The sequence below is a fragment of the Tamandua tetradactyla genome, chromosome 3, assembly GCF_023851605.1.
Source record: "Tamandua tetradactyla isolate mTamTet1 chromosome 3, mTamTet1.pri, whole genome shotgun sequence".
Classification (NCBI taxonomy): Eukaryota; Metazoa; Chordata; class Mammalia; order Pilosa; family Myrmecophagidae; genus Tamandua; species Tamandua tetradactyla.
In genome coordinates this window covers 151,305,226-151,329,191 of record NC_135329.1, presented here as the reverse complement: position 1 = coordinate 151,329,191, position 23,966 = coordinate 151,305,226, and the positions used below count along the sequence as shown (strand labels likewise).

The 23,966-nt window shown below is 37.6% G+C and overlaps 1 protein-coding gene and 1 pseudogene across 2 annotated transcripts in view; both read left to right on the top strand.

Moving 5' to 3' along the window:
* TTN (titin) overlaps nucleotides 1-23,966 on the top strand; it is a 279,196-nt gene that overhangs the window by 35,542 nt on the left and 219,688 nt on the right. For both annotated transcript variants that reach the window (XM_077154303.1, XM_077154302.1), the window contains exons 35-45: nucleotides 111-374; nucleotides 467-727; nucleotides 858-1,118; nucleotides 1,630-1,890; nucleotides 3,163-3,304; nucleotides 3,393-3,558; nucleotides 7,141-7,372; nucleotides 8,907-9,191; nucleotides 9,412-9,537; nucleotides 15,340-15,528; nucleotides 20,875-20,931. In XM_077154303.1, the coding sequence (XP_077010418.1) occupies nucleotides 111-374; nucleotides 467-727; nucleotides 858-1,118; nucleotides 1,630-1,890; nucleotides 3,163-3,304; nucleotides 3,393-3,558; nucleotides 7,141-7,372; nucleotides 8,907-9,191; nucleotides 9,412-9,537; nucleotides 15,340-15,528; nucleotides 20,875-20,931 (2,244 nt within the window). The remainder of the gene's footprint in view (nucleotides 1-110; nucleotides 375-466; nucleotides 728-857; nucleotides 1,119-1,629; nucleotides 1,891-3,162; nucleotides 3,305-3,392; nucleotides 3,559-7,140; nucleotides 7,373-8,906; nucleotides 9,192-9,411; nucleotides 9,538-15,339; nucleotides 15,529-20,874; nucleotides 20,932-23,966) is intronic.
* On the top strand, nucleotides 16,849-20,868 carry LOC143676817 (uncharacterized; annotated as a pseudogene).

The window sequence follows — 23,966 nt, the reverse complement described above, 5'->3', positions numbered from 1 at the left end:
AATTTTTGATAAGCATTCTTTTGCAAGATGGCCAGGTAATGATCATTGGGACTTCTTTTATTTGGTGCTATCATTTTTATTTTGTAAACCAATCATAAATTTGTCTCCAGCTGTCAAAATTAAGAAGACTCTGAAGAACCTCACTGTGACAGAGACACAGGATGCTGTTTTCACGGTTGAGCTCACACACCCTAATGTAAAAGGTGTCCAGTGGATCAAAAATGGCGTTGTACTGGAATCGAATGACAAGTATGAAATCTTGGTCAAAGGAACAATTTACTCCCTGAGAATTAAAAACTGTGCCATTGTGGATGAGTCTGTTTATGGCTTCAAACTTGGAAAGCTAGGGGCCAGTGCCAGACTGCATGTTGAGAGTAAGTTGTCCTAGAAATCCTTTACAAATAGCCACCTAGAGATTATCTTTAACTTAACCATATCACTGAATTGCTTCAACTTTCCCTGCTAGCTGTCAAGATCATTAAAAAGCCAAAGGATGTGACTGCCTTGGAAAATGCCACTGTTGCCTTTGAAGTCAGTGTTTCTCATGACACTGTTCCAGTAAAATGGTTCCACAAGAATGTGGAGATTAAGCCAAGTGACAAACACAGACTGGTCTCAGAAAGGAAGGTTCACAAGCTGATGCTACAGAATATTGCACCCTCAGATGCTGGGGAGTATACAGCTGTGGTGGGGCAATTGGAGTGCAAAGCAAAGCTGTTTGTAGAGAGTAAGTATTAGGTAGCCTCTAGGGCATTTCTTGATGATTCCTGTATATTCATTTGCTTGAGGGGTTTTTTTTTCCTTCATTTTTTAAGAAGTAAAGGATACTAACTCATGTTCTCTCTCATTTTCCCAAGCATTGCATATTACAAAAACCATGAAAAGTATCGAAGTCCCTGAGACCAAAGCTGCCTCCTTTGAATGTGAAGTGTCTCATTTCAATGTCCCTTCCATGTGGCTGAAGAATGGTGTGGAGATTGAGATGAGTGAGAAGTTCAAGATAGTTGTACAGGGAAAACTCCACCAGCTGATCATCATGAACACCAGCACCGAGGACTCAGCAGAATATACATTTGTCTGTGGCAATGACCAAGTCAGTGCTACCCTAACAGTGACACGTAAGTAAAAATTAAAAAAAAAAAAAAAAAAAGGAAAGGGAAATGAAATGATAAGAGAATGTTCAGCTGACTCATTGCTATTCCATATCCTACTGTGTAATCTACTCAAAAATCCTTGATTGAAATACCTATTGTGGGGCGGGCCATGGTGGCTCAGCAGGCAAGAATGCTTGCCTGCCATGCCAGAGGACCCGGGTTTGATTCCTGGTGCCTGCCCATGTAATTAAAAAATAAATAAATAAATACCTATTGTGCTTTCACAGTAAGGCACTGGTCTCTTCACTGACCAAAATGTCCAGATTAGAATAGCACCAAGGCTACCTAGGAAGATGCTCTTGTTTCTATCCATTGGTTTTTCTGTTCCTCTACCAGTCATCATGGCCCTGTAAGGACCTTCGTGGGAAGTATCACAATTCATGTCTCTGAACTAAAATCATCTCAACAGACAGACTAAAAGTATTCCAAGTTTTCATCCACATTCTATAAGTCTTCTTCCTTTCCTCGTTTGCAGCAATCATGATTACATCAATGCTGAAGGACATCAATGCTGAAGAAAAAGACACCATTACATTCGAGGTGACAGTGAACTATGAAGGCATCTCTTACAAATGGTTGAAGAACGGTGTGGAAATCAAATCAACGGACAGGTGCCAGATGAGAACCAAAAAGCTTACACATTCCCTGAACATCAGGAATGTTCATTTTGGGGATGCTGCTGACTATACCTTTGTGGCTGGAAAAGCTACCTCAACAGCCACTCTTTATGTAGAAGGTATGTTTTCATAAGAAGCAAACACTATGTAAAATGTTAATTTGCCTGTCAACTGATAAAGATACGTAAGATGTGGTATACCATGGGATACTATTTGGAAATTTAAAAATGAAATTCTTATACATGCTACAATATGGGTGACCCTTGAAAACAGTTTACTATGTGAAGGAAACCAGTCACACAAAGGACCACATACTTATGATTTCATTCCTATGAAATGCCCAGATTTTCTAGTTTGCTAGCTGCTGGAATGTACTATACCAGAAATGGAATGGCTTTTAAAAAGGGGAATTTAATAAGTTGCTAGTTTACAGTTCTAAGGCCAAGAAAATGCCCCAGTTAAAACAAGTCTATGGAAACGTCCAATCTAAGGCATCCAGGGAAAGATACCCTGGTTCAAGAAGGCCGATGAAGTTCAGGGTTTCTCTCTCAAGTGAGAAGGGACATGGAGAACACAGAGTTTCTCTCTCATCTGGAAAGGCACATGGTGAACACAGTCAGGGTTCCTCTCTCATCTGGAAAGGCACATGGTGAACACAGTCAGGGTTCCTCTCTCATCTGGAAGGGCGCATGGTGAACATGGTGTCATCTGCTAGCTTCTTCTCCTGGCTTCCCGTTTCATGAAGCTCCCTGGGAGGCATGTTCCTTCTTTATCTCCAAAGGTCGCTGGCTGGTGGACTCTGCTTCTCATGGCTATGTCATTCTGCTCTGCTATCTCTGAATCTGTCTCATTCTCCAAAATGTTTCCTCTTTTATAGGACTTCAGAAACTAATCAAGCCCCACCCAAATGGGTGGAGACATGTTGTTGCCTAATCAGTTTAACAACCACTCTTGATTAAATCACACCTCCAGGGAGATGATCTAATTACATCAGGGAGATGATTCAAACATGCAGTATTAAATAGGGATTATAAGAAATGGCTCCCTTTACAAAATGGGATTAGGATTAAAACATGGCTTTTCTAGGGTACATACATCATTTCAAACCAGCACACCAAGATAGGCAAATCCATAAAGAACAAAAGTAGATTAGCTGTTGCCTAGAGCTGGGGAGAGATGGGGGTAGGGACTAGGGGGTGATGCCTAAGGGGTGTGGGGTCTCTTTTTGGGGATGATGAGAATGTTATTAAATTTATTGTGATGGTTGCACAATTCTGAATATACTGAAAGCTATTGAATTGTGTGCTTTAAGTGGATGAACTGTATAGTGTATGGATTAGCTCTCAATAATGCTGTTAAAATGTTAATCACATGGACATACTGTTTTCCAGCTCGTCATATAGAATTTAGGAAACACATCAAGGACATTAAGGTTCTTGAAAAGAAACGAGCCATGTTTGAATGTGAAGTTTCCGAACCTGACATCACCGTACAATGGATGAAAGATGGCCAAGAACTGCAGATTACAGAAAGGTATGTTGTTTTATCTTGCTATGTTCCATTAATTCCCAGTTTCTTTTAAGCCATCACCGTTAAAATTTGATTTCCATTTCACCCATAGAATAAAGGTGCAGAAGGAGAGATATGTCCATCGCCTTCTGATCCCATCCACCCGTATGAGCGATGCAGGGCAATACACAGTGGTGGCTGGAGGCAACATGTCTTCTGCAAATCTCATTGTAGAAGGCAGAGATGTTCGCATCCGAAGTATCAAAAAGGAGGTTCAGGTATTATCTGCATACTGAGTTTTTTAAAGAAATCATCATAGGCCATCCTTATCATTCTATACTTTAATTTTTTTCATTTCAAAATTTTTTAACATAATATTTTTGTTTTATGTTGTAAGGGGAAATTAGGTTTTTTTAAAAAGTTTTATTGATGTATATCCATACACCATAAATCCATCCCAAGAGTATAATCAGTGGCTCACAGAATAATCACAGAGTTGTGCATTCGTCACTATCATCAGTTTTAGAATATTTTTATTATTCCAAAAGAAAACACCCATACCCTTATATCCCCCTGTTATTGACACTTAACATTGCTGTGATACCTTTGTTTCAATTGCTGAAAGAATATTAGAATGTTACTGTTAACTATAGTCCATGGTTTGCATTAGGTCCATTTTCCTCCATACCACCCTATCATTTACACCTTGTAATAGTAATGTACATTTGTTCTAGTACATGAAAGAACATTCTTGTATTTGTGCTATTAACCACAGTCATCATCTGCAACATGATTCACTGTGTTATGCAGTCCCTTATCTTATCCTCTAGCTTTCCTTGTAATGATAGGCATGACCCTAAACTTCTCCCTTCAATCACAATCACACCAATAATTGAGTGTTCTTATATACACTCACAATAATGTGCTACCATCACCACTATCCATTTTCAAACATGTACAATTAACCTTATTAAAAATTCTGCACATATTAAGCATTATCTCTCCATTCTTTACTCTCATTCCTTCTCCTGATAGACTATATTCTAGATCTTAACACTATAAGTTTGCCTACTGTAATTAGTGCATATTAATGAGATTGTATAATATGTGTCCTTATGTATCTGGCTTATTTCACTCAACATAATATCCTCAGGGTTCATCCATATTGTCACATGCATGAAGACATCATTCCTTCTTACAGCTAAATATTCCATCATATGCATATTCCAAATTTTTGTTTATCTGTACATCATTTGAACACTTGGGTTGCTTCCATCCTTTGGCAATTATAAATAATGCTACTATGAACATTGGTGTGGAAATGTCTGTTCACATCCCTGCTTTCAGTTCTACTCGATATATACCTTGTGGGAGAATTGTGCCAGATTACATGGTAATTCTATGCTTAGCATCCTGAGGAATCTCCAGACTGTCTTCCACAGCAGCTGCCCCTTTCTACATTCCCACCACTGGTGAATGAGTGTTTCTATTTCTCCACATTTCTCCAACAGTTATAGTTTTCTCCTTTTTAAAATAGTGGCCATTCTAGCAGATGTGAAAGGATATCTCATTGTGGTTTTAATTTGGATTTCCCTAATAACTAATGATGTTGAGCATCTTTTCATGCCCTTTTTTAGCCATTTGTGTTTTCTCTTTTGAAAGAGTCTATTCAAGTCTTTTGCCCATTTTTAAATGGGGCTGTTTGTCTTTTTACTGTTGAGTTGTAGGCTTTCTTTATATAGTCTGGTTTTAAATTCTTATTGGATATGTGATTTCCAAATATTTTTTTCCCATTGAGTAAGTGACATTTTCCTTTCTTGATAGAGTCCTTTGAAGCATGAAAGTTTTTCATTTCAAGGAGTCCCATTTCTCTGTTTTTCCTTTTGTTGCTAAGGAACCATTGCCTACCACAAGATCTTGAAGATGCTTCCCTATATTTTGTTCTAGGAGTTTTATTGTCCTAGCTCTTATATTTAGATCTCTGATCCATGTTGTTAGTTTTTATATAAAGTGTGAGATAGGGGTCCTCTTTCATTCTTTAGGATAAGTCTAGTTGTTCTTCCAGCACCATTTGTTGAATAGACTATTCTGTCCCAGTTGAGTGGACTGGGCAGTCTTGTCAAATATTAATTGAGCATAGAGGTGAGGGTCTATTTCTGAACTCAATTCAATTCCATTGGTCAGTAGAACTATCTTTTTATGAGTACTCATGCTGTTTTGAGCACTGGAGCTTTGTAGTAGGCTTTACTGTCAGGAAGTTCTTTTACAAGATGTTTTTGGCTTTTTGGGTGACACTTTACCCTTCCAAATAAATTTGATAATTGACATTTCTGTTCCTGCAACTAGGCTTTTGAAATTTTTAACAGAATTGCATTGAATCTGTAAGTCAGTGTGGGTACAATTGACCTCTTAATGCTATTTAGTCTTCCAACCCATGAATATGGAATGTCTTTCCATTTATTTAGGTCTTCTTTGATTTTTTTTTAACAATGTTTTATAGTCTTCTAGTACAGGTCCTTTACATCCTTGGTTAAATTTATTCCTAACTATTTGATTCTTTTAGGTGCTATTGAAAATGGAATTTTTTCTTCATTTCCTCCTCAAATTGTTCATTACTATTATATATATAAACACTGCTCATTTTTGTGTGTTGATCTTGTATCCAACCACTTTGCTAAAACTAGTTTATTAGTTCTAGTAGCTTTGTTGTAGATTTTTCAGGACTTTCTATATAGAGGCTCATGCTATCTGCAAATAGGGAAAGTTTTACTTCTTCCTTTCCAATTTACATGCTTTTTATTTCTTTTTCTTGCCTAACAGCTCTAGCTAGAACTTCAAGTTCAATGTTGATTAACAGTGGTAGCAAGGGGCATCCTTGTTTTGTTCCAGATTTTAGAGGGAGAGCTTTCAGCCTTTCCCCATTGAGTATGATGTTAGCTGCACGTTTTTCATATATGCCACTTACCATGTTGAGGAAATTTCCTTCTATTCCTATCTTTTGAAGTGTTTTTGTTGAAAAAAAGATGCTAGGTTTCGTCAAATGCCTTTTCTGCATCAGTAGAGATGATCATGTGGTTTTTTCCCCTCAATTTGTTCATGTGGTATATTACATTAATTGATTTTTTTGTGTTGAACCATCCTTGCATACCTGGGATAAAATCTACTTGATCATGATGTATAATTCTTTTAATATGCTTTTGGATTCTGTTTAATTTAAATGTATGTTATAGTTTTGCATTTATATTCATTAGATAAATTGGTCTGTAATTTTCTTTTCTTGTAGTATCTTTACTACAGTTGGATCAAGTCCAACTTTATCATTCTGCTCATACAAAAAGAGCCAGGTTTTATGGGCCAAGGCTATGTGACATAACAAAAAGCCATGGGTATGGACTCAGACAAGTCAGATACGTCTTTCACACTTTGTTTTCCAATCTGAACCTCATTTTCTTCACTTAAAGAATAATAATAACTTCTCAGCCCACAAGGTCATTGTTCATAGCATTTTATTAAATTAAACCAACTAGTAGCTTAAAAGGGCTTTTAAACAATGCAAAGCTCACAGAGGTAAAATGCCTTTATTTCTTTTATTATTAATTAAGAAGCAAACATTTCAGATGAAGTGATTGTCTCCTTGAGTAAGCCTCCCTCCTCAGTGCACATGTAAGGATGATTCTCTACGAAAGAAGTATGGATAGCATTTGTCCAAGACTAGGCAGGAAAATTTAATGTGCTGTAATCAGCCAACTTATTTTATGACATGTAAATTTTGCATGCTTTTAAAATGAAGAGTTTAAAAACAGATTATCTGAAAGGAAGCCAAGACTTCAATTTTCCTCTTTATGTATCTCCATCAACAGGTTATTGAGAAACAGCGTGCTGTCGTTGAGTTTGAGGTCAATGAAGATGATGTTGATGCCCACTGGTATAAAGACGGCATTGAGATCAATTTCCAAATTGAAGAACGACACCAATATGTGGTGGAGAGGAGAATCCACCGGATGTTTATCTCTGAGACCAGACATAGTGATGCCGGCGAATATACTTTCGTGGCAGGAAGGAATAGGAGTTCTGTTACTCTCTATGTTAATGGTATGTGGAGATTTTAACATGTTATTTTGTAGATCTATCTGGAATAATCCTGCCCTTTAAGTCACTAAAGTTCCAGTTGTTTCTGTGCAATTTCTAAAGAACCTATGTACTCAGATGGTTGCAGCTACGTTTATTTTTATGTGATAACCAAGGGAAAAGTAGCTGTTAGAAGGATTGTTGAGAGTCATTTCCAGAAGGCAACTAGTGACCAGACTTCATTTAGTTGATGGATGCTATTAAACATTCATTGTATGTAGTGTCAATTATAACAGTCCCCAAATGGCTTCCAAGAAATAGCATTAAATTTTTCTAGTTCTATGCCCTCAACTCTCAGTGCTTTAGTACCAGTAGACCACCAAGCAATAGGAATATTTACAGCCTCTAGTATAGAATACTTTGGAGAATCTAAATGCCCACTTTGAATGCATGGAGGGTATAGAGAGCCACTGGCAATGTGGGCCTAGCTGTTCTATGCTCCTGGTTCTAAAACCAGGGGCTTTAACTATAGAAGGGGAATTGCACATTACTAAGCACTTCCAAGTAGTTTCAAAACCTCCTCTGGGAATTCATTAGAAATTGAATTTGAGCTGGCCTAGGTCTGAGGCTAACCTAGATGCATAGAAAAGGTGGAACAACCCCCACATCCTCACTTTGGGCTGTATCTGTCGGAGCAAATCCCAGGAGGTAGATGTAGGAAAACTGGGGGGAATATCAAGGTCGATAAATGTGACCCATATTGCCAACAGTGCCTGTGTCCCTGGAAGACTCAGTGTTTGTGGTATGCAGTTGTTATTATCTCTGAGTTAGTGGTAGGGAAACTGAGGCACAGAGAAATCAAGGTCTTCTTTATGGAAGTGTCAGAACCAGCTTCCACCAGAAGCTTCTATTCCCCACTTCTGGATTCCACAAACCACTCAAATCCCCACACAAAGAATATATTTTACTTAACATATCAGGAAAGCTGAATTTTAAACATCTACCTAGTTGTGTATAACTCGGTCTAAAATAACAATCATCTGTTCATTTGATATTTGCTGATTACACTTCACTGGCACCTGTGTACAACAGGATGCCTGGCATACACACAAATACTTGCAATACAAACAAGCCTGAATGGGATGAGCCATGTTATTTGCCCAAATGGCTTTTTAAAGAGAGATAGGTAGTATGTGGAAGTTATTTCAGAATTTTTTAGAGAACTATCCATTGCTATACCCCAACCCACCTCAACTGGGAACCAAGGTAACCATGTTATATTGAGAAAAGCAACACAACAAGCAGCTACCCTTCACATGCCGAAACATCAAAAGAATCTTTCTGAAAGCATTCCCTACACTTGCAAGCATAATTCAAAATGTTTTCTTTCTTGTCGCCACAAAGAACGTCTCAATGTTGTAAGGCAAGTAAAGATATCCCACTTCCAAGATTTTATTTCTGGGCCCATACCCATCCAGCAGCAAATTAATGTAGAGTTTTATGTGTCGTCCCCTGCTTTTACACTGTTTCACTCATTTTTTGTTTTCATTTATCCCAGCTCCAGAACCACCTCAAGTTCTGCAGGAGCTACAGCCTATCACGGTGCAGTCTGCCAAGCCCGCTCGCTTCTGTGCAGTAATATCTGGCAGGCCACAGCCCAAAATTTCCTGGTACAAGGAAGAGCGATTGCTTTCCACTGGCTTCAAGTGCAAATTTCTTCACGATGGGCAGGAGTACACACTTTTGCTAATTGAGGCCTTCCCAGAGGATGCGGCTGTCTATACCTGTGAAGCTAAGAATGACTATGGAGTGGCTACAACCTCAGCTTCACTTACAGTGGAAGGTAGAGATGCCTTGCTACTTCCCAGCTTAAAATAAAACCTAAGGACCCAGCTTTTGAGCACCCCCCATGCACTGAAAAATACAATTTTGGAGCCCATAAAATTAGATTGCAACCTGACTTTGAAAAAACTCTGCTATGAAATAAATCAAATCTGCGTTCTCCATTCTTGGAGTTCTGTAAGGTGACTTAATCATGACAAATTTTATGGTCTTTTCTTTAGTTCCAGAAGTTGTGTCTCCCGATCAGGAAATGCCAGTTTATCCACCTGCCATCCTCACGCCACTTCAGGACACTGTCACCTCTGAGGGGCGGCCAGCCCGTTTTCAATGTAGAGTTTCTGGAACAGGTAAGTTTCCAAAGAAAAGGTGTCATTGCTAATATTCACAAAGAATGACATGGGCAAGGGATGGTGCAGAGATTTCTCACTCTTTCCTCTGTCACAGACATGTCTCGTGTAATTTCAAGTCTTGTGGGAATCTAGCAGGAAACTTGTGTGAATTATTACATTAAAATGAGACTAGTGTTTTTTGATATTTTAAACTTTAAAATTTCAATATTTTCTTTATGGTTATAGTTGCACTTTTATTATCTACATCAATAGATAATAAAATAATAAATACAATGACAAAAGAATAATCTGTTTATATGTAAAGTTTTATTTAGTCTATGGACAATTCTTCTGTGAAAAAGTATATTCCTTTGGAAGGCAGTATCCTGACGTGGCCAAATGTAGGACCTTTGTGGTCCAAGAACCTGGATTTGAATCTTGGTTCCACTAACTGTGTAACCTTAGGCAAATATAGGACTTCTCTGAATCTCCTTCCCTCAGAGGGCTGGGATTCTGACTTAGCACCCAGAACAGTTCTGGGAAACAGTAGCTTCTAGCATGTGGGCTCCATGTGAGGGAGGGAAGGACAGAGGGATCCTTGCCCTAGCTCAGCATTTGGTACATCATAGATACTCAATAAGAAATTGTTGATTGGACAGATGGAATGATTGTTAAAAGACTGTTGCCAATCCCTTTAGACTCCTGTCAGGATTGCTAGAAAACTCAATCAGCACATAGCGCAGTACCCACCATCTAGTAGTCACCGAGTCAGAGCTAGCTGTTGTGGCTTTTAGGTGGGACATATTCCCCCACCACCAGCCCCTCTACCCCCCCCCCCCCAGGAGCCTGACCTTGAGCAGATGAGACCAAATATTTAGAGCCTTTTCAAGTTAATAATGATCGTCAACTGACCTCAGATAGAGACAAACTTAATCAACTTTATTCCAAATGAAAATCATTCCCTCAATTTCTTGACTTTTATATACTTCCAGCAAAGGGAAATTTTCAAGCTTCAGTGTCTCATAGGCCTTCTAATCTTGATTGCTTTGTTTATTGCCTTATCCCATTAGTTTATAACTCAACTCTACATTGCTAAGAGCCATTTTCCTAAACAATTAATATGTCAATTGATCTTCTGTGACCTGATGATTTCCTCCCTTTGGATTAACAAAGAAATGATGTAGCAACCAAATGGGCCTGTTTGATTTTATGAGCATAATTAAAGGGTATAATATACGTTAAGCACAATGGCTTTCAAGTGACTGATGCTCAATAAATTCACTTTTATTATAGCCATAGAGAGGAGTTATATAAATGTAAAAGTCTAGATCTTGGTGGCCAACAGGGACAAACAGCAGAGACTGTGTATCTTCAAAATGTAGTATTTGGGAAATACTAAATATTAACAAATGAGGATTGGTTTGATAATATCCTAACACAATAAAAATTTCATTTAAAAATGGACTAATTGAACTATTTCTTGCACTTTAGGGAAAATTTTTCATATAAAATTTTCATATATATGGATATATGTATATATATGTATCATCCAAGGTAGTAGTTGACTTAATTTGTGTAGTGCTTTTTACACATTACAGGCTTCCCTTTAAGATTTTTCAAAAAAAGTGTTTGAAGCCCTCTCAGAGACTCTTATTGGGGTAGAAAGAGAAAAAGAAAATGACCGTAGCTTTTGTATGTGACTGATCTCTTTGAATGCTTGAAAGGACCTCACAGATTCATAAAGTCAGTAACTCCCTGTGTGTGGTAACGTTTCTACACGTATGGAGGGTTTTACACCCTCTTGTAACCATATTTTCGTATGGCAGAAGTTAAATTCATTAAATAAAACACCCTATCAAAAGCTCAAATCACATAGTTTCTTGCCTCTGGCACTGAGAGTATTTATACAACATCCTCTGACCAGGTATTGCCTTACAAAAGTAAGTGCAGCCCTGTTCGCAGTATAGATTGAGGCGGGGGGTGGGGGGGGTGGAGCTGGGGACCACATGTATACAGGAGCTCCAGTCCCAAGTGTTTGGGGACTCAGTTCCTTCTGAAGCATGAATCCTGGTCCTGAGCAGCACTGCGGAGCTTTAGGGCCATTAACAGGTTATCTCTTTGTGGTCTCTGGTTCCACCTACTGTTGGAAATGCAACTTGGATACTACAGAATTTTAAAATGAATAAAGCTGGCTTTTTGTGCTTTTGCCTTAAAATTAAAATTTCCTTAGTTTTGATATAACATCATAATCCTCCAGAGATATTGTTCTTTGCTTTGAGAAGTAAAATTTGTTTAACAAAAATAGGAGGATCTAATTAGGATTGGCTTCTAAATAACCCTGGAAGTTGGGCAATTGGGGAACTTTGATGAAATAAGAAAAGTCCCAAGGTGATAATTGTTGAAGTCATATTAAAGAAATCTGCAGTTTCACTGTGCTATTCGTTATGCTTTTTATATAATATAGTTTATTAAAAATAAAGTTTGTTGTAAAATGATTATGTTCAAAACTGAAAGAGTATTCCGCTTTCACTTTTTATCATCATTTTCTCTAATTTAGCTATTGAATACATTTTTCATTTCATAGTTACTTCCTTCCATCTTGAACAATGTTTATAGACACTGAAGAATCTATACTTACAATTTTTTTCATGAAAATAAATTTATCATTTTCTATATCAATATAAAACTTTAACTCATTATACTGTTAAAATATAATACATTAAAAGTTATTTTTAAATGAGTTTTACTAATGTGCATGCATCAAATCCTAGTTATTTCATGAGCAGTGCTCTGTAATGTGTGGTTACATCAGTCCTCGGGACCTCATGTTTCTTCGTTGTCAGTAAAATGAGAAAATGGAATGAAAGGCCATATTTATATAAGCAATGTATACTATCATATTTGTTTCACATGTACCAGAACCACTATGATTGTAATATTATTAGCATCTCATTATGAGAACACACAGATCTAAATGTCAAGCTTAAGCCCAAAGGATTAATGGGAAAGTGGACTGTAGCTGTGTCAGGGCGAGGGTTATACATATGTCTGAATGCATGGATGTGGGTATTCACGCACTTGTAAATCACATGTTTGCTTTACCTCACACAGAAAAACTCCATTCTACAGTCAATAATGCCATTCATCGATCACTGGCATAAAAGCAGCCTGAGTTCTAGGGCACATCTATTCTGCTACTAGGGAAACAAGTCGAGGTATTTATTCTGCAGATGATAAGTCAGTGTCATTTGAGGGCATCTGGATTAAAGAAATGACAAATAATTAGCCTAGCAGTGATGGATCCCCATCATTTCTTGAAGCACCTATTCAGTTTTTATTTCACCAACATTTATTGAGCCCCTGCTATATGCTTGACGCTTTGCTGGGTGCTGGGATGGAAACACTGGGTTGTTTCTTTGAGGAACTCAACTTCTAGCTGAGGAGACACATATGCACAGTCAATACAAGGTTCTAGTGCTGTAAGAGGCCCACATACCAGTGCCCTCCATCTGAGAGACAGTCAGAGAAAGATATATGAACTGAGCATTGGAGAATAAGGAAGGTCATTGATCCCAATGGCATTCCAAGCAGAGAGAACAATATTTGCCAAGTCTTAACTGCTTGAAAGAAGGCTTCATATGCTGGAAATGCCAATTGGTTATGTCTGGTTGGAGAATAATGTCATGAGTGATTGAGAAGGCTAGAAAAAAAAGGCAAGAACCAGCTCTTAAAATATGTGGTATTCTTTGGAAGATTTGAAATTTTATCTTGTCTGCATTTAGGATCAACTGGAAGATTTTTAAGCCCTTGGGTCCTTGGGTAAAGGTTAATGAGGTTTGCTTTCATTCCTCTGACATGGAAAGGAGGAAGGAGCAGATACTGGAGGCGAGACTGGAGGTAAAGGACCAGAGGAGAGATAGTTACAATGGACTTGGAGAGTGTTAATGAGGCCCTCAGCTAGGGTAGTCAGCAAGGGATGAATGGAGCAGACTGGAGAAACAGTTGGGGATTAGGATGAACAAGATTTAGGGACCAAGAACAATGGAGTGTTGGGGGGTGGGAAGCGTGGGAACGGGGCAAGTTCGCAGAAGCCACGAGAGGCCAGTGACTAAAGCAGGCAGCAGCAGCTCACAGAAACACCAAGTCTACTACCAAGGGAGTTTTTTGCCTTTTAATTCCTTTTTAAATTGGTAATTTATACCCAGTAGCAGTTCTTACCTATTCTGGTTCACTCAAAGAGGGAGCTGTCAGCAGGAACTGGCAGAGACTGTCATGTAGGGGATTGGGGGAGTCAGTGGGGAGCACACCATACTCTACATCCTTGCATTTCCGTTGATGATCTTGAAAACACACATCCTACGTAGTCATAGGGTGATTGTTTAATTCTCTGTGGTGGTGTGACCTGTTGTAATAGCTATTATGTCACATGGGTTTTTGGCATATTATTGAAGGCGCTGATGATCTCTTCTGCAATATCAGGCTTTCTTGCTTTAATGACTGACCTATGCCAGTACATCATAAAGCCCGCTCACACATGTTATGTCATTTGGTTCTCACAGCAGTGCTGTATGATGACTTGCCCATGAATTATTACATGTCTAATCTTTCAAGTGATAAAAATGGCCCAGAAAGATTAAATGATGTATCTAAGATCACAAAGTTAGTAAAGTACAGAGTTAGGATGCTACTTCCCACCTTACCTTGCTACATAAGGAACTGAAAAGACTTTTTTAAAGAAGAACGTGTAGTGAATAAACAGCTACCATCATGGAATGGAAGATGGCCCTTGTAGATCAATATTGGAGTTAAAATGCAAACAAATACTAGATAATCGGACTATCATAATATCCCCATGAATGGTACTGAGATAAGGGAGTAAATGGTACAGTGATTGTGCTCCAAAAGCAAGATGGCCTCTTTTGGCAATTAGAACAACTCAATTTAAACACACTATTGACTTACAGGGTTACTGTTTTAACGGAAGCATAATATTTTTTAAAGTATACCTCACCCGAAATTATTCTAACACAATAAAATACTATTTTATCTTTGATTTTAGGTCCAATTATTATTTTAAGATGGCTCAAATCCTTGTGTGGAAATAGCTAGTTCTATTTTTATATTTTATTATAATTTGTTATAACTGCCTCTTTAAAAAAATCCAGAAATATTTAAGATGCCCAGATTCTATGAGTCTCCCCTTAAGATTTAAAAAATTATTTCCTGTACAATTATTTCTGCCATCTGTGCATACCACCGCACTGAGCTCTTTTGACACTTGCTCATTTGTAATGAGAAAATAGAGATTTTCTTTTTAGCCTTCAAGGGTGTCTATTTTAGATTGCGTGGAATGCTGATCCTCTCGGTTCTCTTTTTCACTGATCTTTCTGCACGCTGGAAGTGGAGAGTTGCCTCGTCCCTGCCCCATAGGCAACCACAATCCTAAATCACACCCTTCGTGGTGACGGTTTCTCCAGGACTGCCTTTCTCTCAAGGTCATCGAATACTTCTGGGACCTGTTTCTGCTTCTACTGCATGAAGAATAAATGCCTCAAAAGAATAGAACAAAAATTCTGAAAGTTCAAACATTAAAACCAGTTCAACAATGTAAAAACGAGTTGACTTTTTCTGGACTGATGTTTACTTTCTTGAAAAAGAAACCATTTAACAGCAGATATGGCACACCCAAAAGCAAAGTATAATGTTTTTAAGAGGAATAGGAAGATTAATCACCGGTATAATTAGCATTGTGTTTGCAGGTAGATAAAAGCATCCACTCGTTTTTGTGATTAAAATATTTTCTTTTCTTTCACGATACAGATCTAAAAGTGTCTTGGTACAGCAAAGACAAGCAAATCAAGCCATCTCGTTTCTTCAGAATGACTCAGTTCGAGGACACTTACCAACTGGAAATTGCTGAAGCCTATCCAGAAGATGAAGGAATTTACACCTTTGTGGCTAGCAATGCTGTAGGCCAAGCGTCAAGCACAGCCAACTTGATACTGGAAGGTAGAGTAAAATAGCCTTAAATATAGATCCAACCTCACAGTGGCAGTAACAAGCGCTAAAGATTTCATGTAAATCATCGTTGGTCCTACCATCCTCTGTTAATTCAACTAATGACTTCCATGTTACATGCAGTGCTCCCACTTTTCATTTACCTTTTTCATTATGGATCACAGAACATCATTTTTATTTTGCCTTGCTTTGTCTCCAAAATGTTTGTGATGTTGACTGTCATCATCAGCTTTCGTGCTTCCTGATCAGCATGTATCAGAATGGGGAGAAATATGCTAAAGTGATAGGTAGATTGTTTTCTCAGTTGACTAGAATGAAAATTTAAAAAAAATTCGAATAGTTTCATTATCACCCCGTTGTGTTGGCGCGATTATGATTGCTCAGAAGTACTGTGGACAATTTAAGGCCTGAACACCAGCTTGATGTATTAGCATAATTCAAAAAAATGCTTGAGTGTGGAGGGACCCAGTCCTAAGGTTGTTTCTCATTTCCTTTACTTGGGGCCCTTAAATTGAAATCAGAAACACTTCCTGTGTGGTAGGGGGTACTTTGATTCAAAATGAGGATAATAGTATTTTATGCAGTCTATTTTTCCTGAATGAATATAGTTTCTATAATAGTAAGTATACACAGATACAAAAAGATTAAGGACAATTTCTGCTTTTTCCCCTTAGTTTTAAATACCTGCTAAATCTAGATGTTTTCTTAATCATGAATTTAAAGTGGTTTACAAAACAGAAAAACTGGTTTTAAGACGGGGTGGTGGGGACTCTGTAAACAAGAGTAAGTAAACCTTGTTGTGGGCACCGCTATTACTTTCATGAACAATTCAGTGATGTTTCTTACCCTATGTATGTCCCAGCTTACTTGCCTGGAAAATGAAAGTGAGCGTCTGTAACCTTTTAAATCAATAATGCTATACAATATCAAGGCAATAATATTGGACTGGATTCTAGTCCGCCATTGAAATTTGTGACAGATCAGTCGACAACTCCAAATGAGTTCTAGGTTCAGTACAGGTTAAGACATTAAAAGTTGGCATGCTTCTTTTCAGGATTTAGCAAATTTGAAGAAGTTACTTCAAACTCCCAATGGCATGTCTCTTCATCAATTTCATTTAAGAAGGACTCCCTTGGCCAAAAGCCTATCTTCATCCAGCCTCTATCAAGCCTCAGGGTGCACAGCGGGGAGACAGTCAGATTTCACGCAAGGGTTTCTGGTCTTCCCAAACCAGAAATCCAGTGGTTTCATAACCAGCAACCAGTTCTACCAGCAAAAAATCTAGTTTTCCATTTTGAGGAGTCCACAGGCATGGCTTTAATGCTCATAGTTGATGCTTACTCAGAGCATGCTGGGCAGTACTTTTGCAAGGCAACCAATAGTGCTGGGGAAGCAACTTGTGCAGCTACACTCACAGTGACTCCAAAAGGTAAAGCCCATTTTGCCTCGAGGACTTTGATTTGCTGCATATCCCTCAGTCCCACTGTTACTAACAAGAGTTCTGCTACTTGTCTCATGGCATTCCATGGTCAGTTATTTTATTTTACTAATAAAATAACATCCAACAAGCCTCCCCTCCCCCAAACCCTAATCACAGGCTCAGCTATGTACTTTAAACCTCACTGAAATATGTGTTCTGTGCATTAGAGATCTAGTAATTATTTTGTTAGTGTCCAACCTTGCTTGATTTTTTAATTTTCTAAGCAACAATAACATCATTACATCACTCAATGACCTATCTGCTGTATATTGTTCATAAATAATATGGTGGAGGCAGGGAAAATGGCATCTCAAATAGTTTGAGGGAAAAAAAGATAATAGATCGCTCTGGATAACTGCATTGACAGCAGAAGGAAAAAAGCAGCCATTGTATGGAGTCTGCATGAGCCTTCATCATCCGTTCGTTGCTGGGAATGACTTTTCTGTTGTGTAATCCTGACTTCCTAAAGCATACTGTATCTGGCATGCTCTTTCTTAGTGACAGTGGTGTCTTTCATCTTCATCTTCCATACCATTTCCTTGTTATTAGCCAAGTCAAGTGACAAAGCTTCGATCTTAATATTCTTTTCTTTTTCTTGTCACTTGCTTAGACAGTGCAAGCCCTAGATAGGCAAAGTTCTGGGAAAGAGGTAAGAGAGTCCATCAAGTCCCAGGCAGTGGCAGATTTCTCTTTCACAAAGGAGGAAGCCAAAATATCCCAAAAGGAAAGTAAGTCATTTCAAGGATCATCGTATGAAGTGCAGGTTTTTGAAAGTGGATTTCAAAGTTCCACCTATACAGCTGCTTCAGTTCAAGATGTAGCGTTCACAAATTGCAGAAAGTGCTGAATTATCTGAGGAATGTGCTGAAGAAACAATGACTGAGCCACCCAAGATTCTCCTGCACCTTCAGGACCTCACTGTACAGTGCAGTGACACTGCTCAATTATTTTGTGTTTTACAAGATAAGACTTCTGCTAATGTAACCTGGACTCATGATGGTGTAAAGATAGAAGAATCTGAGAGAGTGAAACTATCACAAAATGGAAATGCTCAGTTTCTCAACATAAGTAATGTCCAACTGGTAGACCAGGGATTATACAGCTGCACTGTACACAATGAGGATGGAGAGAAGACAACGTCAGCAGTACTAAGCGTAGAAGGTGGTTATTTGATTTTTAACTTTGACTTGCTTCATTTCATCCTCATTGCTTTATGCAGCTTTTCTTCCATGCAAATGGAATCAATGAATACATAATTAGAATATCTCTAAATTAGCTCTTTATTCATAAATGTCTTAGGAAAGTCAGCCAATTTGTTATGAGAGCTTAATTTTCCAGTCTACATTCAGGAAGTTTAATTTCCAAGGCTAGTTTCAGTAAGTTAAGGTTTTATTACATATGTGCTGCTTTTTCTATGTACCAAAGAAGGCTAAAATGTTGTAGTTCGCCAAACTTATATTGTTTTTATGATTGTGCCTGATACTGCGCTTAATTAAAACTTAGTCGTTTTAATAAGAAGCTCAACAATTTTCTTCTACCGTTTATCTTCAGATCTGGAAATTCTAGTTATTTATCAGGATGCCATGAAAACAGAAAATAGGTCACTGAAAATAAAAGGGTTCTGTCTGGACCAAAATTAGTAGTCTCCAGATAGTCCTCAATAAATGACGCTGCCTTGATGGTCTCAGATTCTCCTGGAATCGTAAACCCATTTCATGGCAGGACCATTATTATTTTTGTTGTTTGTTGTTTGCTGTTGTTTGTAATTGATTCTCAGCGTGTCTGAAAGGACATTAATAAACTTGCCTGGGCAAAGGATAACTTCTTCCTTTTATCCATGAATTTAAAAACTGACAGAATGAGAAAATTATTCTTCAGATGCTGAAAGCCCAAGTTGTATATCCACAGGCAAATGAGCCTCACTAATTCCCTTAAAAACTGGTGGAAGAAGGTGGCATAGCTAGTGATCTATAGAGAATTGTGGCCTCAAGTTTCTCCCTGATCCTAGCCATCCTGTTTTTAAGGTGTTTAAAATGAGCAGGGAAGGTACAGTATTATGTGCACAGGTTCTCTACACTGAAATTTGAAACAGTGATGTTCCTTCCTACCCAGTAGAGAGAATCAGGCTCATTAATTTACTTAATGCATCTCTAATGCCCACTGAGAAAAGGGTTCCTTTTTAATGTAAGATTTCATTCTGTAGTTATTTCTGGTTGTATTTCCATAGCCTATAAAGGGAATACTTCAAGCACTGAAGTCTAGTTATATAAATTAGTTGGAAAATTCTATCATCTAAAGAACTGACCCTCAATTTCACTGCAAATACTGACTAGCACAGTATATAATCATACTGTGATAATCATACAGAATGACTATTTATTTGGAGGCTGTGTCTATAAATCATGCAAATGACAGCTGTGACAGCAGTGTAATTGGGAGTTGGCTATGTCATGGAGAAGAGAGGATGTTGGTCTTTCAACTAGCTTCCTAAAGAACCCAGCACCACAGTACGGTACTGGAATGCATGTTAGCAGAATGGATTTGAGCTGGGCCTTTTTTACCCGAAGATTTCAGTTCACTCCATTCCAATTGATGATATCATTAAAGTGTTTTCAGAACATGAGCCTTCTCCCCTACCCGCCCCTCAGAATGTACAGACTAGCTTACTTGTCCTGAAGAAGATTGAAAGAAAAGCCACTTTCACATTTTTGAGGTGTTGCAGGATTGGGTCCAATTGTCTAATTTCTCTTTGTTTAAAAGGCCAGTCTTGGTTCCTTTTTTATTTTGGCCTGATGATTTCACAAGATCAAGGAGGAATGTAAAACTCCTATTGGTCTGTTTGAATGGAGTCCATATATGTATAATAAATATATATGCATCATAGATTAGTCCTAAGACTAACGTGCTGCCTTTTCTTCTCAACCTAATGACATTCCATCTTCTCTAAATTCAGTGTTTTAATCTTCCAAGCAAAACTAATTTATATCTTTTCCTAGCTTTATTCTTACATAGCAAAAGAAATACATAGCAGAACCGTTATAAAAATTACCCTTGATTCAGAAGCTAAAGGTGTTAAAACAGTCAGTTGCAAGTTAAAACAGCCCAGGAAGTAAAAAGAGAATCATCAAGGAAAACATCGTTTGTCATTAACGTCATGTCAAAGGCCATAAGTAACTGAAGAACAGGGGAGTCAAGTCTGCTGACAGATGTCACTGGAAAGAAAAGTGGAAGCGATATCTGGGAACCACCCCTTCCCAAGAAGCTGCCCCAGACACAATTGCATCCAAAGACTGTGCCTGTTTCTTATGTAATAAAAGCTATTTTGAATGTAGGCGTCTTTGTTTCCTCTTTAATATAAAATTAAATTTTATGTAGCTGAAAGTTGTAAAAATTGGGTCAAATCAAAGTAGTATTTACTAGCAGAGAATGCTTAATTCTGCAGGAAAAACTGAGAGCAACCCTCAACTAAAATCGGCGAGTTAGGAAATGCATGTTCCTTCTAAATGTGATTTCACCTCTTATTTAGCAAATATTCAGTCAATAAGACATTTGAAAAAAATATTCCTTTATGGATTGCTCTTCTGAATGCATGTAAAAGCATGGGAAATTGTGAAACTAAAAGTGGAAATTTGGTAGAGAATTTAAAATAAAAATGTTTAAAAATCTTTCAGCAATTGTAATATACTTTTTCAGTGCAGTGATTTGTTCGGCATGGATTTTCTGTGCATTTGGTTGGGGGTGCTGTTTTCCATTATTACAATAAAGAGGGAAAATTTAAATTCTATGAATCACAAGTTGATGTAGAAAGTGGATACAATTAATCATTAAAATCTCTTTATATGTTTTTTCCATTTTAGCCCCTGAATCAATTTTGCATGAGAGGATAGAACAACAGATCGAGATGGAAATGAAAGGTATTGCTAAAATGAATGTGAGATTTAAGTAGAAATTCCAAAGGATTAATAGAATCCTTGAGTTGCCTTCTTTCTTGTAGTATTATTGAGACAAATGGCTTAAATGTACAAATATATCTCTTAGAGTGTATATTAATATGTCGCATGCCTGGTTTAGTATGCTGACGGTTACATGCATTTCACGATAATTTGTTTTATGGTAATTCAAAACTCTGTATTTAAAAAGTATCAGCCATAGTCAATTTCATGTTTGCAACCATTTTCAAAAGCTCGTATTAGAAAATATGATCTTAATGCATGAAATCTTGAAGTAGAAGTTTGTTTGCAAAACCACAGTGAATTGATTTGAACAATAGGCAATAACCTAGATGTCATCCTCAGAATGAAATGTCATGAATGAATTATGATGGAAATGCTATTTTATTTAGGATGTGTGAAATGTTACATTCCCATTCTCATTTACACTTCATGCACAGATATCATTTTAACAGTGATCTGTCTCTTATACTGGCTTGCAGATAGCTGCCTTACGTGATCCTTATTGCCTGCTTTTCTTTGCATAACATTGTGACTTTCTGGCTGTATTAGTTCGAATAAACGCCTTCTTATTTTATTTTAGCTAATAACTTATGGTTATAGTTCTTGCATATACTTTTAAGTAGTTAATTCTCAAAAAATAATTTAATCTAAAATCAAAAGGATCAGAAAGGGCGTTTATTCCACTCTCTGCAAGTCAGGTAAGATTTTCCTCTTAGCCATCAAAAGAACAAAGTTTTCCTGATCTGAAAACAAATATGCCCAGGAACATGTTATTTTGAAATGCATTTTTGCTTGTTCAAGAAGAAATTTCAGCAGTTTGAAGAAAAGACCAGACAACGAACGATTTTCGTGTCAGAATCTTTTAAACAGAGCATGGTGTTGCGTTTATTCGAACAAATATGGTGAGTGAATTTTTTTATGGATTTGTGAGAATCTGTAGCATGCACTTTATTTCATTTTCATATTTTGCAATTTCATTTACTTTCAACTTTTTCAAATATTATGGAAAATAGTAAAATGCTTTATAATTTAATTTTTTTTCAGAATTATTCTCTGAGGGGGAATCTGAGCATTCAGAAAAGGATACACGTGATGCCTTTTCAGATTCTGAAGACATAGACCACAGCTCCATGGCTGCTAAAAGATATGCAAGTAGAATATCATCTACAAGTTCCTGGCCTGAATACTTCAAGCCGTCTTTTACCCAAAAACTTAGGTTTAAATATGTTTTTGAGGGTGAACCAGTTGTTTTTATGTGCAGATTAATTGCCTGTCCAACTCCAGAGATGACATGGTTTCATAACAATAGGCCTATCCCAGCAGGTCTTCGGCGTATCATAAAAACCAAGAGTGATTTGCATCATCACTTTTCTAGCTTAGAGGTTAAAAGGGTCCAAGACAGAGATTCTGGAAGCTATAGATTATTAGCAGTTAATAGTGAAGGGTTTGCTGAGTCATTGGCATCATTGCTTGTTATTCAAAAAGGACAAGATGAGAAATATTTAGAATTTCTGAAAAGGGCAGAACAGACACATGAAAACCTGGAGGCTTTGGCCGAAAGGAAAGAAGACAGGATAAAGGTAGACCTAAGGTTTACTGGCTCTCCCTTCAACAAAAATCAAGGTGTGGAGCAAACGGGAATGATGCGGACTATACACTTTAAGACAAGTCCTAGCAAGAAAGCAGATTTTACATATGATGAAGAATACTTAGAAAGCAAATCTGACATCCGGGGATGGCTTAGTGTAGGTGAAAGTTTCCTGGATGAGGAGACCAAAATGAAGTTGCAACGTCTACGGGAGGCTAGAAGAATTTTAATGGAGAAAAAGAAATTATCTCTTTTAGATGTGTCATCTGAAATAAACTCAGGAACTTTGAGAAGTGAAGCTAGTGATACAGATATTCTGTTCTCTAGAGAAGAAATGGAAAGCAGGTCAATTTCTGAACTAGCTGAAAATAGACTAGATTATTCCACTGAGGGTATGGTCCCAAACCCACAGGAAGTAGATCAAGATACAGACTCTAGAAAAATTCCTGCAGTCTTTCAAACTACTGTTGATGAAGAAATTCTTCAGACCAAAATACAAATGAGCCAAGAGGCATTTCTGAAAGAAAGACCTCCAAAAGACCAGTTATATGATAGGACACTAGTAAATGAAAATACCCAAGCAAGAGGACAAATTGAAGGAATTGTGACTAAAACTACAAATGGAGGGTCATCTAAATCTATCACTAATGTCTATAAGAATGAGGAAATATGTGAACCCCCTGAACAGGTATCTGAAGTTGTTATACCATATACCAGTGAATCTTTTGGTACATTTGCAAACATAAAAGAAAATGAAGATATAGATAGTGAAAGAATAAGAGTGAGTGATCTGAGAGAATTACAACACTCTGTTTCCACAAAAGTTGATGACTTTCAAACTGAGCAGGAGAGAAAAAGCATAGGACTTGTAGAAAAATTTTCCCAGAAAGGTCCACAACATTGCCCACCTTCTTTTCTTCAAGAAATGGAATCTCAAGAAATTTATGAAGGTGATAGTTGTAAATTTGTGTGTCATTTCCAAGGCTATCCTCAACCCATGGTGACGTGGTATAACAACGATACACCAGTCCCACGTAATCAGGGCTTTATCACTCATACTTTGGAAAACTATTCAACACTAACTTTTTCTTCTGTTCTTCCACAAAATGAAGGTTCAATTACCTGTGTGCTGTTTAACCAATATGGGATAGTAAAAACAACAGGCATTCTCAAAGTGAAGTCAAAACAAATATATGATGTTAAACCACATAAAGTTCCAGTGTTCCATGATTACACTGATGAGGAAGAGGAGTTGGCATTTGTGTTTGACCAAGCACAAGGTATTTATCCATCTTTGACACAAGAGGGTCAAACAAATCTCCCTGTTGTCAAGCCTACCTCTCCAGCTCCGGCAGAGGCAGAATTGCTTTCCTCTCCTGTGGAAATTCAGATAACAGCAGCTACTCCT